This window comes from Pimephales promelas, chromosome 13, assembly GCF_988280905.1.
Source record: "Pimephales promelas chromosome 13, fPimPro1.hap1.1, whole genome shotgun sequence".
NCBI lineage: Eukaryota > Metazoa > Chordata > Actinopteri > Cypriniformes > Leuciscidae > Pimephales > Pimephales promelas.
The window spans coordinates 21,803,388-21,824,987 of NC_142781.1; the positions used below are offsets into that span (position 1 = coordinate 21,803,388).

The window sequence follows — 21,600 nt, forward strand, 5'->3', positions numbered from 1 at the left end:
ACTTAAAGGACCACAGGTAGTAATGCACAGCAACAAAAAATACAAATAACTAACAACTTCCATATAGGCTATCTATAAATTTGCTTTTTTTCTGGGATCCTTAGATTTTGTGGGCATTTAGAGAGGAAGAAAGATATTAAATGAGAGAGAGGGGATAGATAAAAGAGAAAGGGGGGATAGAGATTATTGGATTATTTTCTCTCAATTTCTTTGTAATTTTTTTTTTTTTTTGCAAGAACCCTTGCAAAATTATTTTAAACAGATAAAGAAAGCCACCACTACTTGTCACATCTATATTGTTAGATTGATTTGTTTAGATCCAGTAAAGTCTGTCCCACCATGTACCTAATATAAATAAATAAAACTTTTTCCAGAAAAATAAATAAATATAATAAATCTATCGCCATTGCAGACTCTATTAATTACGGTGAAATCACAAAATAAAACACAAATGTGTCGCTGCTTCATATAGACTGAAACCACTGATGAACATATTCAGTTTTGATGAGAGAAAAATATATATACGAGTGCGGATTAGAACCTGAAACCTGACATGCTTGGCAAAAGATCTCCCACTAGACCATTGAATAACTCAAACGTAAATTGCGGATCGATGGATTTATTTACAGATTAAGCAGAGAGGCTGCACAGTTTGACAAGTGGCCGCGGCATGCAACACATTGCAAATTGCTAATGAATTGTAGAATTTCCAGATCAGTGAAGCCATTTTTATCAGAGCTTAAAAAAAATTGTCTCGCGAGTTTTGTGTCATCTGATCGGCTTTTCTGGATCGGCCTTTATAGAGACCACCGATCACACATCCCAAAGCAATAATCGGCCAATTGTGATCGGCGACCGATCAATCGGAGCACCCTTAATGTACAAGGAGACTTCAGATATAAAAACGCTGACTACGCAAGGAAATGTTTTCATTCAATTCAGATGGTTTCCTATTAATTAATAGGATAGAATGTGAGGGAATACTAGGGAATACCAATATGGTATTGGCTTCGCTGTGCCTTGACTTTTTATGACATAATGAGCAATCCAGCCATTTATATAGATCAGTGATTTTGACCCTTAACCACAATACTCTATTTTGTGGGTCAACTTAGGAGGCAACCAACAGATTTCTGTAAAACATCACTCATAAGAGTCTCATGCATGTGATAAACAGGTTATTCCCATGACCAAAAGGGAGAGAAATTACTGCATTAATTATTGACCATTTGGCATCCAGGGCCAGAACTGATTGCTTCACCCAGGAAAAAAAAACCAAAACAAAACAAAAAAGAATCCTATCACTGGATAACATTTGGCCTGGTTCATGTCATCCTGAAGCTATTCTCATTAAATTGATACTATTCAGATTTTCAAGTGAAACTAAGTGGAGGTGGAATCCAAGCTGTTAATGTTAAAACATTCCAGTCTTCTGAAAATTAATCTTTTATTTATGAAAGCTGTGGAACATCCCCTCCTGGCTATTAAATGGGGACTTGTTATGAGCTCTCTGTTTTGGAATCCTTTCACTTGGTGAATTTGTTTGTTACACATTGCCTCTTTTTTGCCTGAGAACTTGGTATAAGGAAGCCAAATCCCAAAGGAATACCCAGCTGGCAGCTCTTTCTCCGCTAATGAGCTTGCCCAGTCTGCCAAAATGAAGAGAGAGAGAGACATGTTTAATGCCTTCTTTTATATGCATGCAAACACATCATTTAGCTATGCCCAATGACCGATGCACCGCAAATGGTGCTTCTTTAAACACTCGGTAAAATGTCCCAGTGAAGGCTCGGATTATTACCCCAATCTTTGCTTTATGGCTTCTGCATGCTGAAGAACGGTACGACTCACTTATTGTAATGAGTTTAATGGAATTAGAGGCACTGGAGGGGAAAGCTAAAGCAGTTTTGTTGAACAGTTGCTCCGTGCATATAGTGAAGAATAAATCTTAGAGGAGAGAAATGGGGTGCTTTGTGAATTTTTGACCGCTGTAAAGAAAAAAAAAAGCATCCCGGTCATTGAACGTTAGTGCAATTATGATAACAAAGACTCTAAACAAATGGACATTCAGAACCCTCAGTCTGGATAGGATGTGCAAACACAACTTCAGTCTGTCTATTTTCTCCTCTTAGCTCTGCTGAACATGCAGCACTGCTAAATGCTGTCATGCATAGTTACAGTCAATACATCCTAAAATAACTTTTTGGGTGAACTTAAGTCACATTTGAAATGCTAATTAGACTCAGGCTTGGATTTAAAGTGCTCTAAGAGACACTGGGGCTAAGAAGGCTAAAATTGCCTTTGAAATATTAAAGTTCATAACAATAGTGCTGTGATAATGTGTAAAATGTATTTGCAAAATAGTATCAGCCTTTGTTTTTTTTAATTTTATTCCCTGGGTAAAATGTGCACATACACCATGGATGACTTTTCTTATTAATATTTAATATTTGAGTGTATTAGTTGAGAATAATAAACGTTTTTAGGCATTTCAAAATAGTGTTTTTGATGTAGGTATAGGCAAATAACAATATTTAACAATGTATACATACATGTATTTTTCATTTGGTTGGTTCAACCGCCCGCCACCTGCCCGAATTTAATTCAAATATTTTTTTTCCCGTCACGTAATCCACCAATCTGCGGTTGTAACCGCCAACCGCATCTCTATTGCCGACCCCTGCCCTAGACATTTCAAAAGATGTAAAATTTGTCAACATTCGTAGCATTTATGGACGGACAGTTGTCTAGATAGTGATTGTAAACAAAAAGTAAACGAAATTACGTCGGGTTTATGCACAGGAATCAGTCGTGCCAACAGATTAATTGGGATATTCTGATAAATTACTGATTAATATGATTAATAACATCTTGAAACAAATGTTACACAAGTCCACTCTATTAAGATATGATGAGTACATTACCATGTACTGCATAAGAGATCATTTACATTATCCATTGAACCTACAGTCATGTGGGAACAATCTCAGCCCGCTCTGTTTATTTTTAGAGGAAATTATTACATTCTGATGCATATTCCAAAGAGCAAGGTTATAAAATATGTACCTCTACATGTAATGTTTTGTGTAGCTCTCCGCCATGTGTGTACTACACATCATGTATTATTCAGGGCCCAGTTCCCCATTTGGAGGTGAGGGTGTGGCGGTTTTTGGTACTGCAGCGATATTCTGGGCATATTTTCAACGAGAAAGGACAAATTTGCACCACTGAGCATCCAATCATGTGTTAACCAAACAGGAAACCTTGAGTGTATAATAATTTTTGGATTTGACTAGCTTTCATCCAAACCTAAAAAAAAGGAAATTGCACAGATTTTGTTGACATTTTACATTTCATCTCATCACAGCATGTCTCTAACCAAACTTTAAATTCTTCCAAATCAAATAGGAAAGGCTGAATCAATAATTGCTTAATCTTTCACTGCAGTATAAATGATCTATAGCATCTACTGTACACAGGAAGAGAATGGCTCTATAAGATATCACTTGTTTTTCTAACTTCAGCAATGCTTCAGAACATATCCATCCAGATCAGCATTTATTTCAGTCCGAGAGACATTTTCGGCCCACGTTTTCCCACAGGATTTATTTGTCGACCTCAGAGGAGAGGTCACGTAAGATCCAGGCAACCGTACAGTGTACTGAAATGTCTGGGGAACGGCCATGAGGACCTCTCAGGTGCTGTGAGAAAAGGTGGTAAAGAGAGCAGAAACAGAGCGAGAGAGGGTGTGCGAGTTAGTACGCTTAGTGCTGATTCAGGGGAAAGATAAAAGAGTTTTAGCTTCCCGTCCTGGCGCGTTACATAAGTGGTCCACAGAGAAACTGGGCGACTGTCAGGGCATCTGCACATGGTGCAGTAGAGCAACACGACTCGAGGGACATCCACACGACTGCTGGAATCCATGAGCCTTTAGCAGGTTGGAGGGGGGACAAAAACAAGTTCTCAGTGGAAAATTACTGTTTAGCTGAAAAGGCATCAACAGTAATTGTATGCAGTAGACTTCCAGACAGAATGTTTGAATGAAGAAGACTTGCACGATGTGATCGATCCAAAGAGTCTTTTTTACCTGTCCATGTGCCTTTTTGCCTGGATAATCTTGACTGTTCATTGTCGAGTCTACATTTTCCATTTCCATCGAATTGTTCATCAGTTGTCTAGCGGTCAAGTGTGTCAAATAGACGAAGACCAGTCCTTAAGTGACCTCGTTATACACCCAAGGATTATGTGACTGTTTTATTTCTCCCTGAGTGTTTATCTCTGAAAGACAGAGGGAAGGAAGACTTTGTTTTGCTCCCTCTTCCCCCTCTTTCCTACTCCACCCCTGAAAAATCAGATGAGGCAGAGTTTTTCCCATGTGTAAATCATGCAAAGCGAGAGGATGTCTTTATAGGAAAGCCCTGCAGCCTGGGGCATCTTGTGACAGATGGCCCCTGCAGAGCTACGGGATTGTCTCATCAGTCCTGCCCAAGAGACAGAGACTGTGTTTATCACAACAGATGAGCGCAAGCTACCTCTAAACATTTAATCAATCTCAAAAAGACTTAGTGGAATTCATTTGAAGGTATAGCTGTATTTGTTGCTCGAGGTTTGAAATACTACAGGGATCCAGGCTAATTTAATGATAAGGGATTTTTAATCATAAAATTACTATTATTTTGTAACTAATAATATTGTTTATTTTGACAGTAAAGCACTGAGCATGAGTTGAAATGTTTATTATAGAGTATTGTCTGCCGCAATTTGAATGCTTTGATATGCACTTGCAGCAATGTTATTAATAATGTGCCTAATTAAAAAGCTTTTCACTGAATCTCCCAGCCAGCGCTGTGTAGTGACGGTGTCATGTGATCGAGATCAACCAGCGAATAAACCTGTTCTGAGCTCGCGTTAAACTGTCTAATATTGGTCCGAGCTGATAGACTGTCCATGCTGCGCAGCTCAAACGAGAAGTGTGGTTTCATTTTGCTTTCGTATTGTTTGGCGTTTGATGTTTTTCAAATGCAACAGAAATAGCAGCTCTTATCAGTTGGGCAATGTGGTGGTCGCAACAGTGCGACATCTTAAAAATGCAGTCGAACCGGCAAGAAAAAAGGTGGTTGCAGTCTGGAGCCATTTATTAGATCTTTTTTAGAAGCTGAAGAGGATAAAACTAGGTCTATGTTCAATCCATCAACGTGGCAAATAATTATTATTTAAAGGGATTGTTCTCACAAAATTTAATACTCTGTCATTTACTCAACCTCTTGTTGTTCCAGAGGGCATGAGTATTTCTTCTTCTGCAGAACATATTTTAAAGAATGTTTCAAATTTTTGCAATGGGCCCTCTGGACTAGGGAGAAAAAAAACTTCTTGACAGAAATGTACATTTTGGGTGTTTTTGAACTATGCCTTTCAAATTGTTATACTGTACATTGCCATTCAAAAGTTTGGGGGTCTGTAAGATTATCTGACCCCAAACTTTTGAACAGTAGCGCACATCCAGGGGTCCATTGGTGGATGTTTTTGCATCATTGCTTTTTTTTTTTTTTTTGCATAAATCAAGCTGTGCTAAAAATTGTCAACTCCTGATGAAACTGAACACCCCTTAGATCATAATTAACAGGTTTATTGTCATTCTGTCTCTTTGATTTAAATTTCACAGATACATTAAACTATACATGCATGTACAATATGGATCAGGCCTTGGGTACAATATGGCCTTGTCATATCGATAGAACAAATTTTACCACGTAAGGGATGGATGTTGAAGCCGTTGCTCAGCTCTACACGCAAATGACATTTAATATGAGTCAGATGAAAAAAAAGTGCTCTTTATCTTATTCTGTCTGCAAAAGCAGCCTTCATTCAACAAGTTGCTATCTCATATATGTATTTCTCTGGAAGAAGCAGGTCAATTTTAATGAGCTCAAGCTCTGTTTATGAAATTAGACTTGTCCCCTAGACAGACCCCAGAGATCTGCAGACAGTAGAGATGGGCTCTGTAAAGGTCAGGTTGTTTTCTTTCTCATGATCATTTTCATTTTTTCCTGACCTAGGCTAATCATTGATGTGATTTGGAATCTCTCGTTTTGGTATTTAGGGTATTTAGGATTGTTGTTCATTATTGTTCAAGTTTTTGGTGAGTTTACTGTAGAACTTACTAGCCACACACTTTTTAGGGGTTTTGACATTGTTGTGTGTAATGCATTACCATTATTTACTATCATTAAATTACTTTTCCTTTTACAGTAAGGGATTACTCTTAATTTTCCTTTAATTGCATTAAATACTTTATACTCTATATAGAACAATTCTATATATAAAATAATAGTGAATTTAACATCAATATTTAAATTAATATTAAATCAAAATGATGTAACCTTCTCCCTTTAAATATTTTGGTCAGTTCAAGAATAATCTATGCCATTTTAAATTATTCATTTGAAAGAATTAAACGAGCAGTTTCGTGTCCATCACTGTTAAACTGGTCAAGGTTGATATGGGATAGTATATAGAAAGTAATAAGTTAAGTGATATTTTTTAGAGAGATTAAATAGTACAATAATCGAATTACACAGTTGAAGACGTAATTAGTAGCTATTCATTAAGTAGTTTTAGTAACTTAGTAACACTGGGTTTTGGATGAGTTTTCATCTAATTCACGTTTATTTTCTCCACGAAGTTTTAAGCCTTGAAACCTAGCCATCTCTGGTGGATAATAAAAATAAAATAATATTTGTTTAACAACATTTGAATATATGGGAGGGTCTTTGTATACCATATGTACCATATGTTAATAATTGTGACTTCAGTTGCAATCATGCATGTCTCCCATAGGACATTTAAAAATAAATGTTTTATGTAAATAATGTAATTTTGATCATTAAATTGATAAAAAGTGACAGCAAAGATGATATTACTGAAGATTCATATAAATGCTGTTCTTTTTTAACTTGCTAATTATAAAATAATTCCTAAAAGAAATTATCTCATTTTCCAAATAAATATTAAGTAATACACAGTAGTGAATATCGCAGTATTTATTGCATTGTTGTGCTGTGTTATTTCCTAGTTAGAAGTTTGATAGAAATTTCAATAGTTTGTGATTTAGTGAGATTCACATCGTCACTGCATTGTCAACTTTAGTGTCGTTTCCATGGTAACAGTGGATTTCACTTAAACTAATTCGGATTTTCTAAAAAAGGAATCGGACTAATGGCTTCTATATACTGTAGGCACACGCTAGCACTTAACCTCTGAGTTATATTAGGGGTGTCTTGAAATATTTATTAGGTATTGTTGAAAATCATTTTCACTATGGGGATTCTGACTAGCATCTTCACTTCTGGAAGCCAGCCATTGAGCCCTATTGTATGGACGTGTCTTTCTAAAGGTGATGTGGTTACTTGACATCAGTGTATGCCATTAGCTTATTGAACATTGTCGATTGCTGCATTCATGTCTGCTTTTCGTACATCTGTTCCATCAATGCATCCTGACTTTGTGAATGCTGAAACATATGCCTCAACGATTTCAAACCTTTACTGATATTCATGTTGGTATTTTATCTATGTATCCCTAGCATCCATCTCTCTACATAACCAGCTTTTACCTCAGGCCCTCTCTACCAATAAGTCAATATGTGACCGACCTGATTTAACAAAATCTCAACAGATTGGATCTGCATGCTCTGCTGTTTAGGCAGCTCTGGGTTTTAATGCAGTTATGAAGGCAATTGGCTGCAGCCAGGTTGTATATTTCAAATTGTAATAAAGAATGGACAGGCCGGGTGCATACCACAGCTTTTTAAGTCTAGCAGCCATTACGGCTAGCGGGAAGTCATTTAAACTGCAGAATAACTCACTTTGATAACCTGTGCTGCTGTTTATCAACCCAGCATTTGTTAGTGTCTCAAGGAGGGTCCAAAAGTGCAACATTCACTCAGGCATGCAGAAAAATAGAACAAATATACTGTAGGATACTTAAAACATTGTGATTCACATTTAACCTGCTTTAGGTCAGGTAAGAATGGGGCATTAATTTATTCCCTGGATCATAGATGGCACACAATCTCATCTCAACATTTTTTATGAAATAGCTACACTATTTTTAATTTGGTCATTTCACCTGAATATCAACATTTGTGAAGTAATAAATTATATGAATGAATGAATTATAAGTTCATAAAGATATTGTCTTCGTCACATGCGCTTTAGATGTTATTTTGTGTCTTATTTTTTTCTTATTTTTTTAGATGTGATTTTGTATCTTATTTTTTGTCTTATTTGATGTCTATTTTATAGCAAAAACTTTATAATCTATTTCACTTTTACAGATCAGTATAGAACAAATCTCAGTAGTCTATATAGTCTTAATGTAGGAGCGAAAAGGAATGAACGCACAGCGCGAGCGTCTCTCTGTCCGCGCATTTAATATTTAAACAGTTGTTGTGCAGTTTACAGACACTATTCAATAACGCGACTAGAACAAAACACTTAAGAATAAATGACTTACATCAGCTGAATCAGTGCTCCTCGAAATGAAACAGGTAACTGAGGTAACTTTTCTAGGATTATTATGACAGTATTATTCCTCACAGCACAGCAACACAAGGTAAAGGTTAGATTTATGATAAACTGGATGTTTTATCCAGCTGATGTGGGTGTTTTCATGGCTTGTCTCAACATTAGCGTTTGTCGGTGGGGTCACATTAACACGTCATACACTAGAATTAGGTGAAAGGAAAAAGGCTGACATCTCTCTTTTCATACAGATTACATCAACTGAGAATAGTTGCTTTTTATAAAAATTATTTAGTTTAAAGCTGCAATCCACAGTTTTTCCTCTTTGTCACCATCTCTGTTCGAAATCTCCCTCTCATAGCTAGAACAAAATAATTCATATTTACCATAATAGCAAAACGGAAAAAAAAAAAAAAAAGCCACAACAAAGGAAACTCTATAACTGTGTGAGTTAAGCGAACAAGTGTGCTACTGTAAAGGCCATTGCACACTGAGTACGAAATTTTCGGATGCATTTTTTCGTGTTCCTCAGCCTAAAAGTCTGTCACGCACAGAAACCTTGCACATTGAGTCTGATGCGTATTTATTAAACCTTTGCGGAAAAAAACGCAAAATACAAAATTAATTCGTCAAGCAGTGATTATGTTGCCCTCTCTCTTATTGAAAAGAGAGGAAACGTATGCATCCATCCAATCCTGAAATTGCGCCGAGAGGAAGCACCTCCTTATCAAGGAGTTGCGATTCAGAATGAAATTTACTTCAGAATGTCAGTGGAAAAATTTGACGCTGGAGCCACATTTTAGCTGGAGCCTATTTCCGTGAACCAATCGATTCTGAACAGAGACTGGCAGTATGTCTAAGGTATGGAGACACACACACACGCACACACGCACGCACGCACGCGGTCGGTGGAAGCGCTGGGCAGACAGAACAGCTGTATATAGGCTGTTATATATTGTACCCAAATAATACATTAGTTATCGAATTGGCTGCTCAATCACACCTTTTAATCGATCCGAAATTTCAATCTGATTGAAAGGGGAGGTTTGTTCCTTTCATAATCCAATCGAGAGAAGAGAACATAAACACTTGATCGAATTGAAAACCGGAACTGAAAGCACTGCGCATATTTGCAATGATGTGCGGAACGAACTCCAGCCGGCCCTGAGTCATCAAAAAACCTCTCAAAATGCTGGCTGTGGATGCGAAAAACGCAGAAAATCGAACCTGATCCGAATTTTTTATGACGGACGAAAGTTTCGGAGGTGGTATGCAAGCGTGACTGACATAACGTGAGGTCGAATTTTTTTTTTAACGTGCGAAAATTTCAGATGCGAATTTCGGACTCGGTGTGCAATGGCCTTAACACGATTGAACAATTGAAATGTCTTACCTGTCCAATAGAATAAAGCCATCTCTGCGTCCGTTTTGAACCCCTTCATATCACAGAGTTCAAAAGCCCTGCCGATGTTTATCCTTGTTTTTGCGTGGCCCGGTCCCAGTCTCTTTTTTTCTCTACCCACTCCGAAGTCTGAATTCTTTTGGGTTTTACAACTGGTAAATCTCCAGTCACTGGTGATTGTCGTTTGAACCGTTCTGGATCAACCATAAGTTTATTAATTATTTAAAGTTGAAAAGTTGTGAGAAAAGGCTATACATTTCCACCTCCAACATCCTCACACGCAATATAACCTACTACCCGGGACTCCTTCTTTATGTGTACAGATGTGACGTAATGACGCAACAACATGCTCGAATTTCCTGCGTAAATCCACCAGTACCACTGGAATTAAAATCATTATCAGAAGGGAGAACACGCATCATGTTTAATTTCTTTATTTTACGAAAAACACAACATTTTGTTTTTATTCTTAGTGTACACAAATAAAAGAAGACATTTAACAGTTTTGAATGATGTATAACACTTACCTGTATGACAAAAATAGACAGAGTTATTTGCACTGATAAGAAAAAAATCGATTGCCGACCCCAGGGCGTTATCTCACTCGCTGATGCGTCAACCTCCTGCACATGCTTAACTTAAATCTAAATATGAAAGTAAATGCACATTGATCTTTAGGGGGGCATCTTAACCTTACTATTTGCATTTTCTATTCCTAGTTTTCCTGTTTGCCTTTGGGACATTGTATGCCATTTGACTTAGCTCAGCCCTCTACAACCGATCAATAGCATCCTCACTTTGAGCAAAAATAGTTGATTGAAGTGTCCTCTTTTTGTTCTCTTTTCCAGGAAACCCCTTCGAAAAGAAGAGAACGGCACAAGCCGAGGGGAGTATGCCATGAGCTCACGCTGTAAACAGCAGGTAGTGGAAACCAATAACACTGGAGTATAGTGGCCATGCTACAGCAAGGCATGTACAGCTGAACATTCTGTTCCCTACTGCAACACCGTCTCTCTGTTTGGGCTTATGAGAAGGACGCAAGGTATATTACGAATTTAAAAACTGTAAACCGCATGGCTGCCCTTCTTGGGACATAGAACGATGTTTAAAGAAAAAACTGCAAGTATAAGCAGGTTTTGAGGAGACTTGGAAACTCTTAGCAATGTTGGCAGCTGCACGAGTATCACAAGACTCAACCTGATGGCAATATACAACACCAACAAATAAAATAAACGCATGCACTTTCTGTTGAATGCAATGATGTTTTTGAATTCCTGTCTTCTTTTGTATTTATCTCTGTCTCTGCAGTGTCCCTCATTGAACATTAAGGGTTCTCTCACCTCATGTAGATTGTGTAAATGTGTTGAATGGATAAATGACGCATTGGCCCCATTGTTTTGAGAGAGTCTGTCGGAGCGTCCAAATGGATTGGTTCATCCTACACTTGTGTACCAAATATACAATAGAGAACAAGAAAACATCCATAAATTTGTTGCGGTTTGTGTTACTATGCAATTGGATAGGATAGAGATTTTGAGGTGCATGCTGATAATACAAAAACACAATGCTAGCGTTAGCATTGCTAATAGTTAGCTGATTGAAGTTTGATCATTCTATAGATATGTATACATTTTAAACAAGCTAAATATGGCTGATGTAGCCTACATGTGAAAAATGTCAATCACGTTTGATGTTATGGCTGATAAATAGCTGATATTAAAATCTATACTTTTTTGGTCTAATTATAAAAATAAAAGACACCAAAAACTTAAATGTACAGTTTTTGTGAATGTCAAAGCAATGTTTGGCTGCTTAGACAACATTATGTACAGTATAAAATATGGATAACTGTTCATTTTGAGATGAATTATTGTTTGAGTAGTTGAGATTTTAAAAGTCTTAACATTGGAGACCTCTAACTATTTTAATAATATTGAAGTTTTGCTTTTTTGTGTTATAGATTTGTTTGTAATGGACACAATATGATGGATGTCCAGAATCAGTTTACCTTACAGTAGCCACACATTCCCGTTCTCAAATATTTAGTATTTGTATATAAAAGTGCTCCATATTTTTGCACAATTGGAGAAGCAAGAAATAAAAGGGTAAAATGAAATCAAACACTTTTTAATAAATGTTCAATCATTTCAACTTACATTTTTTTTTCGAGAACTTAAAGCAGTGAGAAATATATACATTTTTACGTTAGTCATTTCCTCTAAGAGAAATCAGTAAGGTTAATATAACAGAAAACAGTGCACTAGTATGTACCTGGATTCGATCATCATGTCATCATTTGTGACCTGTTGTCCATCTTGAGTCTGGGGAATGCTTGCAAATCATTCTAGATTCACATCAAGTCCCTTCTTAATATCCAGGATGGTACTTTTCGCTATTGCTATTTTTGAAGTGGTCAATACTGTGATTTCATGTGGGTTACCGACGGTTAGTGGATGCTTCATAGATGTATCAAGGTGATTCATCAGACAAGCTTAACCCCTAAATTTAGCTTGTAATGTCACTCTTAATCAGACACTCTCTATTGTTTACTTTATTTTCTATTGGGACTGTATATCCAACGTATCTAAATATCTGTTTTATAGACAGGAGCTTGTTGTATTTAGAAAACAGTGATGCAATGTTCATGCATACAGTAACACTGAACTATGAATCATAATATAAAACCATATACAACTGAGCAATGATGTTTACATAAAAATACAAGCTATGTAAACAAACATCCCTCTTCATATCCTGTAAAACATTCTCACACTATACTGTACAGCCATTCACCCGTTCAACAAGATGTACGTACTGAAGATATGTGTGTATTATACTGTACAAAGATACTCAGAATTGTATTGCATGAATGTACATATCAATATTTGCCTTCTTGACAGTCTATCGTGTGTACAGAGTAAGAGAAAATGTTTATAGGGATAAGTATAAATCGATGTGTCGTCAGAACAGAATAAGTGTCATTGTTTGTCTGGAAAAAGCCATTAATGTATATTTGAGTAATCAGAGGTTGTTGCACAATGTATGCATCACATACCAAAATGTAAAACAATTATATATTGTGCATTGAACTAATTTAATTGCAACTTGCTGACTTTTTTTAGTTTTAAATAAAATTGTACTACTGAATCGTATCTCGTGCTTATTTGCCTGCAGAAATAATTTGGTCTCTAAATTGGTCTGTCATAATTTAAACTTGAAGAATAATTCCATAATGAAAATAGCAGATGCACTATATAATATGTAAACCGTGTATGCTTATCAAAATATGATTTTATTACACTGTTGATGCCTGATATCTGTCAACCTTGGAACGCTTTGTGGTTTTATGTAGTGGATAATATTACGTTAATTGCTATCTGAGATATAATTATATAAATATTGTCCTAAAAATATCCTATACCTAGCAACAACAAGGCCTTGATGGACTCTATAAAAGAGAGATTTCTCTCACACGCATATAAAATGTTTTCTTTTATTCTTCTATTCTATTTTAGTTCTTTTACAAAAGTGTATAATATTTGTTTTTCATTTTATTCAAATTAAAGTTCAGCCAAGACAGTAAATCATCCATGTCAGGCAAGGGTGAATCCGTTGATGGAGTTAAACGAGAGAAATTGGGGAGAAAATGTTGTGTGCTCACCTGTCTGCTGACACACCTTGCTTGACAAGTCATTTAGAAAAGTGGAAGATGTCTTTTCAATAAGAACCGTCCACAGTGTAAATATATTTTCTCTGTGCTGCCAGATAAATTACCCCAAGTGTGGATAAGGATGATAAATTGCTTAGAGAACCTGAAGGTCGAGTCTGCTGTCTGTCAGTTTCATGTGAAAAAGCTCATGCTTTACAATGTTTACTCTGTCAATTAGTTAGGCACCAGTGCGGCTTCGCGTCAGTCAAAGTTATTTGTCAGCGGCTTCATATTATTCAGACCCAATGCTCTCATTTTGCATTACAGGTCTCTGAAATATATGCAAAGCACTAAAACTCTAGTTAAAGGTAAAAAAAACCTTTACCTTTAGTCAAACCCGTTCGTGGTTTGACTAGTCGAGACTGTTTTCCAAAGATGGCTCCTGCCTGTCTATGTGAAGTAGACTGTCTTTATAAAGTATCCTCTTATTAAACGGTCTGTACACTTACAAAGTTCTCAATGCTTCGGTTTGCATGTAGGGACCCTCATTATGTTACTGTGTTAGTGTGGGGCTATTTTGAGCCTTGTTAGTGGTATTAACTAGCGATTTTTATTTTTCACTACTCTTTGCCCTGTATACTAGCGTTATAAACGAAACAGTTTTTAGTGCTAAAACTCTTTACATTCGATTATCATTAAAACAAATCTCAGAGAACGGTTGACTAGGTACCAATGTGTGACCAAAGGTTAATTTTGCGCCGGAGTTCTCCTTTAAGATATTGTTCAGGTTATAAGCCATTTTCATATAGAGCCTATACTACGACTATATACACTACTGTTTAAAGTTTGGGTAACTAAAATGATCAAAAGTGACAGTAAAAACATTTACAATGATGTTAGAGATGCTGTTATTTTAAACTTTCTATTAATCCTGAAAAATGTAGCATGAGGCTATCTAGGGAAAGTAATTAAAAAGTGGCTAAATCGTACTAATTCATACGACTTCACTCATACGAATTCGTATGATTTGTCCAAACCCACGTGATGGGTAGGTTTAGGGGCGGGGTCAGGGGTAGGTTATTCGTATGAATTCATACGAATTGGCCAATTCGTAAAATATGTACGATTTAGCAAAAATCGTACTAATTCGTACGAGTGAGGTCGTACGAATTGTTACGAATTAGCCACTTCATAAAATTCGTACGAATTCTTGTGAGATCGAAAAATTAGTGATACTTGAGGCTGAAGTAATGGCTGCTGGTAATTCTGCTGTTCCAACACAGGAATAAATTGCATTTGTTATTTTAATTTTAATTATTTAAATATCTTAATTTGAATAATATTTCACAATAATAATTTTTTTTTTTTTATCAAATACATCCAGCCATATAAATGAATAACAAACAAACAAAAAAACAAATATTTATGAAAGATACCTTAACAACGATACCTTATATATTTTAATAATTATTTATAAAAAAAATAAGTGTGTTTCAGTGCAGGCATTCATGAATTCATCAACAAGTTTTCATGTGCATAGCTCCTTTTCCTCCAGGCATTTGCCGCTGGCAGAATGAGGAGTTGGTTCTCTCACCTTTAAAGCTTTCTTCATAATCGCCCTTTATAATAGGTGATCCAGTATTAATGCACTGCTGATCTTAAGCCGTTCCTTGAGATTGAGAGGACATGTAGCACAAACCCATGAATAACCACAAATTCCAAAATCTTGACACACGAACATATACATACAGTATATAACTATCTAGGTACATGTTAATAAGGGAGGCATCTCTAAATGAGAAAAGCTAGGAGAGCTGTTCTCTAACTTCTCCATCAGACGTGCCATTTGAAGATAATGCAATGAGACGGCTGGGGCCATTTGGAGCACTGATGCGTCTCTTCTCCACCGAGACTTGACTTACACGGGAACAAAGCCAACCCGACAGCCTGTAAATCGCTCTGCTCGGCTCCTGCTCATGGGAAGAGAGAGAGAGAGAGAGAGAGATTGAGAGAAAGGGGTCCACTTTTAGACGATGACACAAATCTATAGATATATGACTTCATCATGACAGCCCTGTAATCGATGATTCCACCGAGAAATCATGTGAAAATGATTGATTAAATTAAACTTTGCTCAGTGGGCATGCACAACATTTGTAATAAGTAAACAGAGCACTAAAGAAGCTTTGCTTTTCTGTCCGTGTCATTGTAGAGAGAGCACTGACTGCGCATATTATATTGTCAGGATTTGTACTGCTTTCAGCCTGAGTTGGGACAATAACAAACTCAACTGTGGCTCCAAAGCTGTGGCACAGCTGAAGCTAAGGCCTTTAGGGCCATATGGATCAAATGAAATGGACTGGAGGGGATAATCCTTCTGCTGTCCCCATAAACAGAAACAATGCAGCACTGCTAATGTGGCTGCACCCATTTGCATCTCATTCGTCCAAGCCTCAGAATCAACAACAACAACATCTGTGAAAAATTCACCTCTCTGTTGAACAGGCTGTTCTTTGATGTTTTCAGACTTGGTTCAATGGTGAGAAACCTCAACAAGGTTACCATCAGTTACTGAGTCCAGCTCAGTCTTAATCCACCCAGATCCGGGATGTTACTATACTGTGCATTACAGTATACAGTTAGTTCTGTTACGGTTAGGCCATTCACACAGAACGTACTTTAGCATTTCACTGTGATGATTTTCTATTGTTTTCCTTTAGTTGTGTCCCAAATGACACACTACACTACATGAAAACTTCAGACGCAAAAGCCTCTAAGTTCGTCTAAAGTTTTTGTTTAATATTATCAGGCTCCTACAGTATGTATAGGTTTCTACTCAAGTACCAGCAGTACTGAATGGGCTGAGGCTGGGATTTAGTGAGTTCCAAGTGAAAGTATTTGATGAACATTTACTATGTGCGGAGAGCATATATTGTTAGCTAATTTTTAACAAAGGTGGGTTTTAGAGGCTTTTGCATCGGAGGTCTTCATATACTCTTAACCATGTATTGTATGACTTTTATAAGGTTATTGTTTTGTCATTCAACAAACAGTCTGACAGCCCCTCCCTCTCCGCTACATAAATTAAAGCTGCCACAGTCATTCCACACTCTTTTCCCCGGGTAATTAATCATCTGCGTATTTAAAGTGCACTATTTCTTTTATGAATTTTTAGTGTGGACACACTACTCACACTTTATACTACAAAATCAAGGTTTGAATGTTGTTTATATGTCTATGTGGTGTTTTTAATGTTTTAAGACAAACCATGTGCACTCTCTTTAAAACTGCAGTGATCTAAATACAGTCTCAAAAACACGTTTTGAAATTGCTGGTGTTTCTGACGTCACAAACTACCTTGTAACCAATCACGTCAACGTGTGGATCTCTAAGCTTGCGTGAGTGATTGCCAGGGCTAATTTGCATATTCATAGAACAGCATATACTAAATGAGGCAAGGGTGTAGAGTACATTCAAGCTATTTTAAGGGATTACAAATTCAGGGGAAACACATTTAAAATTGACTGAAAATCATTGACTGAAAATGATTTGTTCCTGGAAAAAAACCAACAAAAAAAAAAACAGGATTTTTTTCTACAGTGTATGTTTAAGGAAGGTTTAAATTTCATTTCCATTTGACTGCATTAAATAAAACCGCATAGTCACACTCTACAGTTTTGGATGCCTTGGGAGAAGTCAGCCCTTAAACGGCTCTGTAGTGTCAACCAGTGCCAGAGTGTGACGGAGAGCCCTACAATGCTCTTGCCTCTTCTGCCAACACTTTTTGAAGATTTCTGGCCATTTAAAAGAGTTGGCACAAAACAAATGTCCACTTACCTCCCTTCCCCTACAGTATGTCCCTCTGAAAGCGAGGTGTGTAATCAATGTTCAGTGTTGACCTTTCTAAGGCCATTCATCCACATAAATGCCGCAATGGAAAACTGATGAACAAAAACAAAGCTCAAGACCGAGTGTTGTGGTTTGACCTATCTCACAAATTTTAATGATAGTGGACAGTTGTAGGATAGAGTGATGACAGATTCCTGGGCTTTGAGAGGGAGAGAAAAAGAGAGAGAAAAATAGAGAAAATACCTCCATCAGTGATGAAATCATTTGTGCTTTGTTAGTTCCTCTGGGTTAAACTGACATATGCATTTCTTTTAATATACAAATAAATATTACACTAAAGGCTATATAAAATATTCAATATCTAATATATTCAAACACTTCTACTGAATTATAAGCATATAATACACAACAAATTGTCTCATCTGGATCCTCTAGTTTTCTCAATTTATTAGCTATGGAGTTACATTGCCACCCTGTGGTTATTTTATGAAGACATTAAACAAAATAAAACCTATGAAAAGGTTTCATTGTGGGTTATATATTTCTAAAATAGACCATTTCACAAGATGTAAACAACACTGGTCCAGAAACACTTCCTGTTTCAGTTTGTAACTGTTTTCTTTATTTCACATGTAAAGAAACACCTTAAAGATGTTTGTTTAACTTTTTGATTCAGTTTTAAATGTTCTGTAGGTTGTATTTTATCCCAGCTTTTATGTATGTGTTAAAAAACTGAAACAGGAAGTGCTTCTGCACCAGTGTTGTTTACATCTTGTGAAATGGTCTATAGACATTTTTTCAATAGTCATTGAGCCTAGTCCAACATGTGACTTAAACTAAATTATTAAGGCACACTTTCTATCACACATAGCTTGTTTTCATTGAACATTCATTTTGGTGACATTATTATAGCCTACTAGAAGCAGCAAACATAAAATAAAATAAATTTTAAATTCTAAAATAAATCATACATCGTCATACATTACAACTACCAGTTTTAGCCTTTGCCTGAGGAAGAAAACAGCAACAAACACTGGGAAAAGTCCCACAGGGTTTGTTTTTCCATTCTGCCCCCTGCTGGTGAGGAACACTTACAGGTCATTCCCTCAACTGTGAGTGTATTTATTGCTAACCCCAAAAAATCCCATAACCTGCAACGCCATCACATGCGCCAGCTTTGCAGAATTATGTTCAATGTGCGCGTGAGCTTTTGAGGCTAATTTAGAGTGGCCTTTTGTAACAGACAATGTTAGATGTGCCAAGTAAAACAATTTAGTTTTAAATAATATATCTGAATTTGGTGTAATATTTAATTTAATACTTAAAATTAGATGTATATATATACACACAAACACAATCATAATAAATAAATAAATGAATACAAATAATAAAATAAATATGATACATTTCAACAATTTAAACAATACGAAATGTCAGGACAGAATGTTGATGTACATGAGATACTTCAAAGAGAGCATAGCATTGGCTGGAAAAGGAGTAGACATACTGGGAATCTGGGCAATGCCATCAGTTCTGCTCTCAACAAGCAGTCTGGCCATCTGGAAAGAGCCTTTTTCTGGATGACATCAAAACTGACCTGAAAAAGTTCAGGTCGGGGTAACACGCACCTTCAAGGGCATATACAGACAGCTTCGGTGTTACTATAACTGATAGCATTGTCGCTGACAACATTATGTAAAGGTTTCATTTATTTCATAGCACCCATGTAAAAACCTCTCTGATTGGTGGATCATCTCACATCTGGTCCTGGCAGTAAATACATAACATAAATAAATAGCAGTTTGGATGCTGGATTTCTGAAGTCACATGAAGCAATGAATGAATTAATGAATTGATGAATGAATGAATGAATGAAATAACAGGTCATTCAGGTTTTCTACTCGTGACGTTGTATCCACTTTGAATATTTTGTTGTTGTTTTTTTTACAAAAGGGGCCTACTCTGAATACTTTTTTTTATCGTTTTTGGTTTTTAAGTATTTAACGAACACGTTTTTTTAAAAAAAATGTTTTTAGCCAACACGTTTTCTTTTTGTCGCCATACATTACTTAACACAAATGATTTATTAAAGGTGCTATATGTAACTTTTCTTCTAAAATGAATCCTTTTTTATTGCCTGTGTGTGAAGGGGTTGTAATCACACATTACAATGATACACTTGTCAGGTTTTGCTATTACTTCTGAAGGCCAGTATTCCTATTTCTATGTGAAGTCTCCGGGTCGGATTTTCTGCGAAATCTATCGGATGTATGTGTTCTCCTTTTTATATAAAGTCTATGCGATGGCACTGCAGTCAACGACATGGAGTCTGATAACAACCAAAATCGACCTGCCTCCAGCACAACACAAACTCCACAAAAATATAAAAAATAAAACAAAAAAAAAAGTATCTGCTGAAGCTCGTCAGGCCAAACGTGAATCGGATCGACTTGCGAAAACATGGATCAACATCGGCAGAGCATTTGAATTATGGAGAGACCTTCGCTATTTATATTGTAATAAATTACAAGTTTTCAGATATGCTGAAATAATGGTAAACTATAATGAAATAGCAAGGTAAACTACAACATATGAGACATGAAATGAATACAAAAGACTGTTCCAGGATAACAAAAAATAGGTGCTTTAGGATGTAACTTATTTTAAATAGTAGATCTACTAAATACATATAGCACCTTTAAAAAAGTTACTCTATATTTCTATATAAATGCAGATTGAGTAAAAAAACTGGAAGAAAAAGCTGTAGCTTTTCTCAGCTTGATGAGTAAAGGGTAATATTTCTGTTCAGATTATTCTCTCCCAAAAATTAACATTTTATCATGACATCATATTTATTTTGCGTCAATATGCAAATAGTAGCCTATGCTTAAACTTGTAGTTTAAAGATACATCACGTAGGCCTAACTTTTTTCTACCCTCATTAACTGTGGTAAGCCTATTATAATTGTTTATAATTTAGACCTAGTGGGATGGTGTAACGTCAGATCTGTAAATAAAGTTGCTCTGGGCCACTTGGATATGTGTATGGTGTGAGTGGCACAGAGACTATGTAGCAGTATATTAACATTAAGTGGCATAACATCTTACGTACAGAAGCCATTGTCAAATGCTGCTGTGCTTAGTGGCACGTCTGGATTTTATTGTCTTGTGCCAGTGGATTGTGGCATGTATGTGCCACTAAAACTTGCAACATGCCGATGGATTACGTCATGCCACTTGTCTTGTACATGTGCCAGTGGATTGTGGTATGTGCCACTAAAACTTGTGATGTGCTGATGGATTTTGTCCATCTCCAGTAGTGACTGGCAGATGAGTTGAGCAGTTATACTGATCTAATTGTGATACTAAATCCTAAACTATTTTTAAAAAATAAATATAAATTAAATGTCCTATAAATGACTACAGTGTATATATATATATATATATGTGTGTGTGTGTGTGTGTGTTACACAATTTACATAATGCTCGGGTAAACAGCGGCATGTGTCATCATAGGTTATTTGGAAGTGCCACAACATATGGCGACATGCTCCATAAGTCAGTGGCACATGATGCAATGTCTACTAACAGTGCTCCTCATTGTAAAGTATTATCTGTTCTATTGTAAAGGCCAAAGGGTTATTTCATTATGGGTTGTGCCAGTAGTGCTGTACTGGAATTTATTTTCTAAGAAGTACCGTGTCTATTAATGGGTATAGCTCAGTGGTATAGCTCCCCACCTCTGATAACCAAATATTTTCACCAAAAAATTAGAAAACACCTGCAATTTCAGTTTGCAATGCCATTGAAACTGTCATGATCCCTGTATCATGGTTCCTTGCTGTGGACTCTTATTTTGAAATACATTTTCTGTTCTACTTATATCATTACTTCCCCTTTCTTGTTTAGTTCCTGTTAACCCATAGTGTTAACCTTTGTATTGTTTGTTAGTGATTCATTCCATTGATTCAATTCCACAATTTCAGGTATGCCTGTATATATATTCCCCAGTGTTTCAGTCTTGGTTTGTTGGTTGTTGTCTTTGCATGTTGTGTGAATCTGTTGAGTTCATGTTCCTGCTCCTGGTTTTGACCCTCTGAAGGGGGTGGATTGGAATCCACTGCTGCTTCAATGTATATGTAATGATGAGTAATTATAATCAAAATGTTAATCAATAT

At 36.4% G+C, this 21,600-nt stretch overlaps 1 protein-coding gene and 1 long non-coding RNA gene across 4 annotated transcripts in view; both read left to right on the forward strand.

The window, feature by feature from the left end:
• Nucleotides 1-12,908, forward strand: part of prima1 (proline rich membrane anchor 1) — a 39,473-nt gene extending 26,565 nt beyond the window's left edge. For both annotated transcript variants that reach the window (XM_039693424.2, XM_039693426.2), the window contains exon 4: nt 10,773-12,908. In XM_039693424.2, coding sequence (XP_039549358.1) covers nt 10,773-10,875 — 103 coding nt within the window. In that variant the 3' untranslated portion in view covers nt 10,876-12,908. The remainder of the gene's footprint in view (nt 1-10,772) is intronic.
• Nucleotides 12,909-21,325: 8,417 nt separating this feature from the next.
• The window catches only part of LOC120494021 (uncharacterized), a 28,702-nt gene continuing 28,427 nt past the window's right edge, over nt 21,326-21,600 (forward strand). For both annotated transcript variants that reach the window (XR_016146025.1, XR_005625798.2), the window contains exon 1: nt 21,326-21,408. This is a non-coding gene — a long non-coding RNA (uncharacterized LOC120494021). The remainder of the gene's footprint in view (nt 21,409-21,600) is intronic.